Genomic DNA, 10,673 nt, shown 5'->3' on the forward strand with positions numbered 1-10,673 from the left:
TGATAGACAAACCAGCATCCCTGGTCACCAGTAAAACCAGCATAGCGCTGCTGTCAGAACCAAACCTTGTATCTCCAAAATGGAAAAAACCTACTTTACTTTTAATGGAAGTCAATGGAACCAGAATTTTTTACAAGTAATTTGGGGTCATTTTGTTTAGTCCATTCATCATGAAATTTACGCACAATATTAAGTATTTCCAAACTGTGCCAAAAGCTGAGAAACGACATCAATGGTGATGTGATATTTTCTTCTGAGAACAGCACTATATTGTGTTTTGGATGCTGTTATGCTGGTCAGTCATCACTGTCGTGACCTTTTCTCTCTGAAGACCTAGTTTATAGGAGATGAAAAACATTAGTAACGTAATGAATGTTAGTTAAAGTCATTTTAGATGATTTGCGTTGTTCCTTTCATTAAGAAATTTCAGCACAATGTAAATGAAAAAAACGCAAAAAAGTTAAAAATGATTCAGATTCCTTTATTGATCCCAGAGGGAAATTGCAGAGCTACACTTAGCGCAACAGCGATGATATGCTGTCTGTTGGATGTTGGTATGCTGGTCAACCAGCACAGGCCATCTTAGCATGTAACTCATGCTGTGTTTTTCAGCCAGAGATGAAGCTTGTACACCACCACTTAGCACGGTGCTAACTGCGCACCTGAATCATCACTTGTCTCAAAAGATTAACAGACTTGATTATGTGGTTTCTGACTTACTGTTGTCTATAAACATGGACTAAATTATAATATCATGGCTAAACACAGCAGCACCTTCTTAAAGTTGCAGTGTGTAATATTTAGTGATGAGGTTGCAAATTGCAAACAACTGAATTTCCCTCCCTCACCCCTCCCTTTCTAAGCGTGTAGTAGAAACTACAGTGGCCGTCAGGTTTTCTGCTATCGTTTGTCCTGATTTTGTATTGGTTCCTCGTGTTTTCTCTTCTTTTATGGTGAGGATTCAGCCTCCGTCACTTTTTCTTCTGCTGAATAATAAGTCTGATCTTCCATTTGTCAAAATCTGGGTTGTCAAACTTATCGAAACACAAAATGGTCAGCAGCACTGGCAGCAACTACTGATTCTTCTTGTTTCTGCATTTTCAAACCAGAGCTACAGCGCCACCAAATTCAAGCTGACGCTTCAGCGTAAAAGTGTGAACGGCACCCTCTAGAGGCAGTGTTTGGTTTGTCCCTTCTGGGCTAGTGTAGGAACATGGTGGTGGCAGCCTCTGTTGAGGAGCCACTCACTATGTAGATATAAGGGGCTCATTCTAAGATAACAATGATTCTTAGGTACAGCTGATTATACACTGATAAAAACACAGTTTTGTTTACTTTATTCTATTTATGATTAACACATCCTCCCTTAAATCTCACACACTGCACCTGAATTTTGTCTCTACTTTGTCCAGTAGCTGGTAAAGTATAAAGGGTATGAAATTCCATTAGCTTATTAGCTATACTAGCCTTGTAGCTCCAGCGCTACAACTAAAGAATCAAACTTCAGATTACATTTGGTTTTTGTAAGCAATCACTTTATCTGGTCGCAAGAGGGCAGCACTACTAACATATCAGTGACATTGTGCCTCACATTATGATTGACTCTGTCATATCAATAGATTATCTGGGCTGACATTTTAAACAGAGAATAGAGCGAATGGAAACCTGACTTACTCTTTGGAGATGATCCCACAGATCTGAGCCCACCGTGTTCTTATAGGCAAACGTGTTCAGGTAGGTCTGTAGAATAAATAAGTATAATGCAAATATTCACATTCAACAGTGCAATACATACTCACATATACAGATGTATATGAATATGCATAAAATGGCACACAGCTCTTTCTCTGGTTATTTATTTATAAAAAGAGTTGGAACCTTGACCAAGTGTGTTTACCTCTCTCAGGTGTTTTGGATGTAAAATTAGAAGAATTATGTACGTTGGTGAGGTTAATGAATGAGAGATCCCTCACCTTCAGGCCCAGAAGGAAGACCGGCTCTGTTAGGAAGTCTGAGAGCATCCTCAGCACTGATGCCCCCTACAGGCAGAGTACAACAGTGTTTACCTGAAGCAGAATCCCACTGATTTTTCAAAATGCATGATTAAGTGGCAGCGCATCCGGTGTGCAGTGGCCTTTAGTTGACCAAGACAACAGGAGGGCTAGCTGTGTGGGCATACTTTGAAGCAAATAAGAATGGAAAGGCAAAGAACATGAGCCAGTGTGCAAACAAATGGTGCTTCAGAACGGTTCTAACCAAGGATGCTAACAGAGCAAATCTGGCCAAACACCTGGGTACAGAGTTCCAAGAGTTTGGTGACTGCTCCTGTTTTCAACATGACTGAAACATTTAACAAGATGCTTTTGCTCTTTTGAACAAGAGGGATTTATGAGAGAGAATCTAATGTTTATGAGAGAGAAATCTAATGTTTATTTGGATTTATTTATTCAACTGTGTGAAAAAAATGTGCAGTCATATTTGTGACTGGTTATTATGTATAAGTGTGTCAACGTTATTTTGACCCATCTAGTTAATGATTGTTGCAAATATTCTATGCATATTCAATCGATTTCTAGACATCACTTGCATGTTTTACGGGGGGTTAGTGAAATTATTTTATTCCATTAGTAATACAGCAAAAAATTTGTATTGCATTAATTGAAGCCATTTTCATGATGCATATCACAATATTTTAACAGACACAATGCACTACTTCAGCCACATTCAAAACAGCCTTCAAAAATCTGAATACAATGACAAAATTTGACATGCTGTCACGGTTGGCCCCTCCCGGTCCCGTCCATGTGTTCGTGTTTTGGTTTTGTAACTCCGCCCCTGATTGTTTTCGCCTGTCCCTCATTGTTCCGTGTATTTAATCCCTGTGTTTGCCCCTTGCGTTTGCCAGTCTTTGTATCTTTATATCTTTGTATCTGGTCTTTGTATGATTGTATTGGTCTTTGTTTAATGTCTCGATTCTGGTTTTTGTCATGTCTCTTCCTCGATCTGTCCGTATCGGCTATATGAACTTGGACTGTTTTGACCACGACCCTGGATTTGCCCATAATAAATCTCGCTTATCTCAGCGTGTGCGTCCGCCTCCTCGCTCCTCCTTATACATGCCACATTGGTCTAAGTTCAAATAAACAGGACTAAGTATATACTCGCTGTAATTAAACAGCGCTGGACACTAACTGTTTAAACAAAACAGTTAATAAATAAATAGTAATTGGTTACTGTAGTTACGTAGTTTTTTTGTGTATCTGTATTTTACTGAAGTATTTCCTTTTTACTTTCACTCCACTACATTTCAGAGTCTAATATCCGACTTTTTCCTCCTACATTTTGAGAAATCTGTCGTTCCTTTTGGTTTCTGTGTGTATAAAAACGTAACATGTCAAAACGAAAGAAGCGCAAAGCCAGAGCACCAATCAGGGCCCAGCGGTCACTTTGTTTAGAGCTGGTTTTGACCTGTTGGTCATACCGACCCAGTGCAGCACACGTTTCAACGTCAGCGCAGCAGCGTAAAAACTTTGGGAGAGTCTGTTCAACATAAATGATGAACTAACCTAACTTTGTGTAAATAGAGCACAATATAGAAATATGTCCACATATGCAGTCGAGACTGACGCGGCTTTTTTCTGAATTTCTACAAACACCATTTCATTTTATAGTAAATTAGTCTGGGCTGGTTTATGTTTATGAACAGACGCCTACAGATCAACATAGTAAAGGAGCTCATCTGTGATCCTGAGTTTAAAGCCAGTTTTTATTCAACTTAAACTTGGAACTAAGTTGTAAATAAATCTGAAACTGAAACTTTGCTTGTGTGTAAAAAGTGATTTCAGAGCCACTCGGTTCTCCCTGATGGAAACTGTTTACCTTCAGTGTTTTGTGCTTCTGATCATTTTAATAGACGTCAGCGTCACTAATTAATGACGTTCTATAAGCTATCATCTTGTTATCCATCTCTCACCAATGAGACACTTTCACTACATTAACTTAAAAGAGAAACATTGTCTTTTTTATGTATTTTGATCTCAGAATGTCAAATTTTATTTATATTAACTACGTTTAAGGTACCTTCACTTGCAGTAAACTGTGAAGCTTTACTAATTTGCTGGCTAAGCTGCTAAAAAGAGGCCTCACTGAGGTCAGCAAAGGCCAGACAACCTGACAACTACACATTATTCATTTACTAGAGAGAAAGAATCTCTGCAGACTTTCACTGTGCTGCTCCCTTACCTTGCTGTAGGAGATGGTGTCAAACACCTCGCTGATCTGCTCTGGTCTCGTGATGTCCTCCTCTTTAGAGGAGAGAGGGCGGGAGGAAGCCAGAGCGTCCACGGCAAAAGCTTTGTGGAGGTTATCCAGAATGATCAGGTCTTTCTTTGGGAGAGAGAAGCAGGTCAGCACAAGAATCAGCTAAACGTCAGAACGGAAGAAAATCAAGCAGTTTAGTAAAACTGATTGATTAATATCAAAAAGGACAGAATTTTGTGAAAACTGTACAGGACATTGACTCATTATTGTTCAACAAACATCTTAATATTATATTTTAGAGATTATAAGGTCTTGCAAAGGACAGTCAAGCCAAAAGAATGTGCTTTAGCTTTGAATGTGACAGAAGGTACTGAATTTCTGAAGTGTGTGTGTGTGTGTGTGTGTGTGTGTGTGTGTGTGTGTGTGTGTGTGTGTGTGTGTGTGTGTGTGTGTGTGTGTGTGTGTGTGTGTGTGTGTGGGTGGGTGTGTGTGTGTGTTTCTCTAGTACTCACCAGATTCCAGGTGGGTTCAGCATAGTCTGCGCCGAGGAAAGACACATAGGTGGCAAAACCTTCAATCAACCAAACCTCATTCCACCATTTCAGAGTCACAAGGTTTCCAAACCACTGAACACAAAAAAAGTCACATCTCAGACAGCCAAACCAGAGACAGCCACTCCAACAATACTCAAAAAAACAGAAATACTCACACCAGAGACAGTGAAATCAACCACTCCAGAAATATTCACCTCGGAGACAGTCACACCAGAAACAGTCAAACCAGTCACGTCAGAGACAGTCGAACCAATCTCTCCAGAAATAGACACACCAGAGACAGTTAAATCGTTCACTCCAGACATAGTCACACCACAATCAACAAACGAGGAGCATTCAAACCAGTCACACCAATCAAACCAGTCTCTCCAAAAGTAGTCACTCCAGAGACAGTCAAACCAGTCATTCCAGAGACAGTCAAACCAATCTCTCCAGAAATAAACACACCAGAGACAGTCAAACTGTTCTCTCGGGAGATAGTCACACCAAAATCAACAAACAAGGAGCGTTCAAACCAGTCTCTCCAAAAATAGTCACTCCAGAGAGAGTCAAGCAAGTCACACCAGAGACAATAAAACCTGTCACTCCAGAGACAGTCACACCAGAGACAATCACCAAACCAGGAACAGTCAAATCAGAGAGTCAAACCAGGAACAGTCAAGCCAGTCAAATCATAAACAGTCACACTAAAGACAGCCAGGCTAGGCAGTTACATCAGAGAAAGCCAAACCATAGACAGTTACACCAGAGACAGTTATATACACAGTGTTACAAACCAGGGACAGTCGAGTCAATGACAGTCACATTAAAAAGAGCCAAACCAGAGACAGTAACACTAGAAAAAGAAGAACCCAAGTTCACCAAAGGGTAAGTATATTTAAGAGGATGGGATTCATGATGAAACATAGGACCTGAGAGTACCATGTGCGCCAGCTCATGGGCAATTATAGTGGCTGTTTTCTCTTTGTTTGCGTTTGAGGAGATGAGTGGATCATAGAAGAGGTTTGTCTCTCTGTAAGTGACCAGCCCCCAGTTCTCCATCGCTCCAAAGTAGAAGTCCGGCAGAGCGATCTGATCTTCAGAGAGCACATGAGTTTATATTTAAATGGGCTTTCAACTTGTAGTAACAGGATAAAATGCTAAACTGTAAGCTTAAATGAATATTATTACTACCATCATGCAACAGTAAGAGACAACATTGTTGATCTTGCAGTAAAAGGTAGCAGACGCTCTCCAGTCTGGTTTTAAATCTCTGGGCTTTATGAGTGTACCTGATTTAGAGAGAGGGTAGGGAAACTTATAGTAATCCTCAAAGAACTGGAGGATTCGTCCAGTGAGGTTGAGGGCATAGGCACAGTGTCCATCAGTGACCGCTTTCCTACGAGCCCAAATCCGAATCTGCACAGCAAACACAGTCGGGACAGTAAACACTCAGGAGGGGCATTATTTTATGGCCAGATGTAACAGATAAAGTCTAAAAGATAAAGCTGCTCTGTGAGCTCAATGTATAATGTAATATACACCACTAGATTAAATGTATATATGTAAAAATGTAGGATTACAACCTTCAAGTTGATCAAAAATGATCATTTCCACAAGCAAAAAACAAAAACATGTTTCACATAAGAAGCAAGTAGTGTTCAGCGTATGGTGCTTCTTTAAAAGCTTGGAAATCTCATGGTATCCTCATGAAGCTACTTCAGAGAGAACACCAAGAATGCATAAAACTGTATCATGGCCAGTGGTGTAATTCCACGTTTCATAGTTTAAATTACTTCGCTATTATTCTAAAATCTGTAAACCAGTGAAATGAAGGAAAACCCATCAGCAAGTGTATCCAATATCTATTTACTGCTACTATCAAATAAAAACATGAAACCAGCTCATACCAAAGTGCTTTCTGTTGACTGCACATTTGTGTAGTCACTAATAACCAGAGCGAGGAGGTATGATGACATTCTCTGCGTGGGTTCAAACCTGGTGATGGTGACAGCAGTGCCATCAACTGTGGTGTTCAATGTTTCTAAAGAATAAACAGCAGCAAACACAATGTAGATTAATTGTACAGTGCAGGTAATAACAGTAATAACTATTCAAGTAGTCAACAAAGCACTTCTGCTCTGAATAAGATGGTGTCCGTTGTGTGACTGTCTCTGGTGTAACTGTCTCTGATGGGGCTGTCTTCAGTGCATTGAATGTGGATTGACAGTTTCAAATGTGACTGTGGTTTGTTTGTCTCTGGCTTAACTGTCTCTAATGTATCTGTTTTTAGTGTAACTGTCTCCAATGTAACTTTTTAGTGTAACTGTCACTGGTTTGACTGTTTCTGGTGTCTCTGGTATAACTGACTCTGGATTGATAGCTTCAAATGTGACTGGTCTGTTTGTCTCTGATGTAACTGTGTCTAATGTAGCTGTCTCTGGTATGTCTCTGGTTTGATGCCTCTGTCCAATGTGGCCTCGTCTGGTTTGATTGTCTCTGGTGTGACTGTTTTGACTGTCCTGACTGTCTCTGGCTATTTGTTTTGCCTCTGATTTCAGTGTTTCTGAAAAGTGATTTCTGGCTGTCTCTAGTGTAACTGTCACTGGTGTGACTGTATCTAGTGTCACTGTCTCTGGTGTAACTGTCTCTGCTGTGACTGTATCTAGTGGAACTATTTGATTTGACTGTCACTGTCCTGACTGTCTCCGGTTAGTTGATTGATCTCTAATTTCAGTGTTTCCACCGCTAACCAATTTCTATCCCGTTGGAGAGAGCGACCGTTCCTCGCTCATGCAGGACAGTGATGTGGAAGACAGCTTTCATGGCAGGTTCATCGAAGCAGGGGAAGGTTTTACGGGCATGAGTTGGGTGCATTTGACTGGTGGCTACAACCCTGTTAGAGAGGAAAACAGATTTGTTCTTTTCAGTTATTGATTTCATGAACTCTAAGGACTGAAATTGGGCCCAGAAGTTTTGTTTTTAACTGTTAGAAACTTTTCAGTAATTCTTAAGAGCTCTGCTTCAGAGGCAGCTGCATTGCAGGAATCCTCAGCTAAATTCACCCATTAATAACTCTGTTTTACACCTCTAAGTAAAGGTTACAAAAGGCCATGGAAACAGCGCTTACGCAAACATATGAATTGCTCTTGTGACCTTGACGTTGGCAGTTCCTGTTTTTGGTCCAAACAGTCACTGATTACATTACGCATCCCATTCAGCAGTCAGTCATACAAATCACACACATTTTTTATCTGCAATTCCACTTATTGCTTAAAGTTTCTGGGAAACTTCTTAACCCTTTTCTGCAGGCATCCTTATGTGCATTCTGCTGACCCATCAGATATTTTTATTTATACTATCAAATAAATAGGTTTGTTACAATGTAATGGAAATATATGTAATATGTATGTGTTTCATTAATCTCATTAATTTCATTAATTAATTAATTTCAGTAAAACTAAATTAAAACGAAAAAACATATTTTAAAAGGCTGTTGAAAGGAATTAGTGTTTGATTTTTTTAATGAAATAATAAGAACCATAACTGTAGCATGACTTTTTAGAAACAGCTGTGGTTTTTTCAGGGGTATACAGTAAGGACAGTGCTTCTATATTGAACCATGACCACCCAAAGAACCAACATGTTCTGTATAGAAACATATACAACACATTCTCCATCAATCTGAAGAACAGTCTTACCATGCATAGAACCCTTTGATGATTGTTTGATTTGTCTGATTTGATGATCATTGCAAACAGTTGAATTTGTATTTCTTAAAAATACATTTTTGCCATTTGATGATGTTAGTATACACTGTGATCTCTGTGAGAACTCCAGAGGAACGATCTCACAGAACCGATTGTTGAAATCTTTGTTTTATTGTTTAATCAAGAAGCCACCATGCAACAGTCTTCAAGAATGCAAGTGTTCTGGAGGCTTTTGGTTCTGAATGTAGAGAGAATCTGATTTTGAGGACAGTTATGAGAATGACTTGCTTTAAACACGAGTCTATTGAAAGCTTCTTGATGAAACCAAGCCTTTCTTCAAGAAGCCTTTTTGTCACCTCTATTCTGAAGAGCACAGGTGCAGGACTTACTTTCTTACTCCATCTTCAAAGTACTCGCTCCTGTAGAAACCCGCCAGGTCATCAGCGAGCTCCCCTATGAATTCGGTGAAGAGCTCATAGGATCTTCCTGCTTTTAATTTGCCGTTAAGCTGAATTACAAGGTACTGGGTGGTCACCTCCATCCGGGTGGAACTTATAGCTGGTGCAGGTGCATCACTGATCGCAGTCAGTCGAACCAGATGTCCACCAGCAGTGGTCAGGTTCAGCTTGTTGGAGTGAATGAGGATCAGATCGGTTTCTTTCACACATCTGAAGACCACGCTGGAGTTTCCAGTGAAGATGTAGAGCCCGCGGTCATCCTGTTGAAGCCGCGGCCACAGGGTGACGTAGTAGACGTCTGGAAGAAGGTTATCAGGGAGACGGTAGTTTTCCCACAGTGCAGCTGGAGTTTCTGCATATGCAAGAAACTGGAAGGTCCAGATTCCAACCAGGAGGCCCACAGAGACCACGGACACCACCGTGCAGATGATGCACATTGTGCTGAAATGGCATTTTACCATGTTTTCCAGAACGCTCACACAACAAACCAACAGAAGAGAAAACAAAGAGGAGCTGCTGTGGAGTTTTGATGCTCTCGTCCTAAAGAGAGCACCAGCTCGTGTATTATTGGCTGTGAGAAAATTCAGGGGATAAATGAGGTCCTGCATTCTGGGAAAACTTTATTGCTCTTTATTTGTTCAGTGTCGAGTCTGTGTTGACGTGTTTGCACAGCCTTAAATCTGAGCTGGACAGCAGCGTGAGAACTCGGCCCCAAAGATGCAGACGTACAAAACAGTTTTGTTGAAAAAACTCATGTTTTATTGAATTTATAAGTAAAAATAAGTTAACGCTTCATCTACAAAGAGTCACATTTTATCTCCAGAACTCACATACTGAGTTTAACATATTGCATATCGCTGCTGTTGGAACAAAACCTTGTATCTCCAACTTTTGTCTTTTTACACAAGTTGAAAATCCCCTTTACATTGTGTGTAAATTTTATGATGAACAGACGGAAGAAATGGCCGAAAAAAGTCTGGTTCCTTTGACTTACACTAAAAATAGAACTTGTTTTGCATCCTATAAATATCGTTTTGAAGATGCAAGGTTTTGCGATCCAGAAATCCAGATCTAAAGCCCCCATTAACGTCACCAATGGCGACAGTGGAAGATTAAGAAACCTTGAGAGGAACCAAGACTCAAAAGGGTACCCATCCTCCTCTGGTCAACACTGGACAGCAAACAATAACAGCAGAGATTGAAATTTGATCACTAGTATAACATACGGAAAAAGGGGGAAAAGCAGGAGCCGCAATGTCTATGATTAAGTATCGTCAGGAGGGTCAGTTGCGTACAGGTGAGGTATTAAGATACATATTAAGCCTTATTATTCAGTAACTTCAGTGCAAACTGGCTGAGCTATTTTTTGGCTGTACTGGTATGTAATACAACTTTGGGCCTGCTGGTCAGCCCTGACCACTTAAAGGGTTCAGCTTATTTACACTCAGGAAATGAAAAGATGTCACTTGACGGGGGTGCCCAAACTTTTGCACACCCCTATCTTAAAATGTGTAGAATCATGAATCCGCCTCTGCAGTGCCCCTTCTGGTTAAACTCTGCTATAGATGCGGATGACGTGTCTTCGTACCGAAGCATGCAAATAAGTCAAACAACATTACCGCCCCCCTGATGACATCCTACCCGTACTGTGCTCATAAACGTTAAAGCATAGGAGCCCAGAATGAGGAGATGACCACACTCACACACTGAGC

General features: G+C 40.4%; 1 protein-coding gene across 1 annotated transcript in view; it reads right to left on the bottom strand.

Annotated features, from left to right (window-relative positions):
* The window catches only part of LOC108439071 (aminopeptidase Ey), a 20,308-nt gene extending 10,824 nt beyond the window's left edge, over positions 1-9,484 (bottom strand). The window contains exons 1-9 of the mRNA XM_017717264.2: positions 8,893-9,484; positions 7,547-7,689; positions 6,704-6,837; positions 6,086-6,212; positions 5,736-5,890; positions 4,773-4,886; positions 4,243-4,386; positions 1,974-2,039; positions 1,675-1,740 (exon numbers count right to left, since the gene is read on the bottom strand). Of these exons, the coding sequence (XP_017572753.1) occupies positions 1,675-1,740; positions 1,974-2,039; positions 4,243-4,386; positions 4,773-4,886; positions 5,736-5,890; positions 6,086-6,212; positions 6,704-6,837; positions 7,547-7,689; positions 8,893-9,422 (1,479 nt within the window). The 5' untranslated portion in view covers positions 9,423-9,484. The remainder of the gene's footprint in view (positions 1-1,674; positions 1,741-1,973; positions 2,040-4,242; positions 4,387-4,772; positions 4,887-5,735; positions 5,891-6,085; positions 6,213-6,703; positions 6,838-7,546; positions 7,690-8,892) is intronic.
* Between the last annotated feature and the right edge of the window lie 1,189 nt (positions 9,485-10,673).

The sequence above is a fragment of the Pygocentrus nattereri genome, chromosome 8 (assembly GCF_015220715.1).
Source record: "Pygocentrus nattereri isolate fPygNat1 chromosome 8, fPygNat1.pri, whole genome shotgun sequence".
Classification (NCBI taxonomy): Eukaryota; Metazoa; Chordata; class Actinopteri; order Characiformes; family Serrasalmidae; genus Pygocentrus; species Pygocentrus nattereri.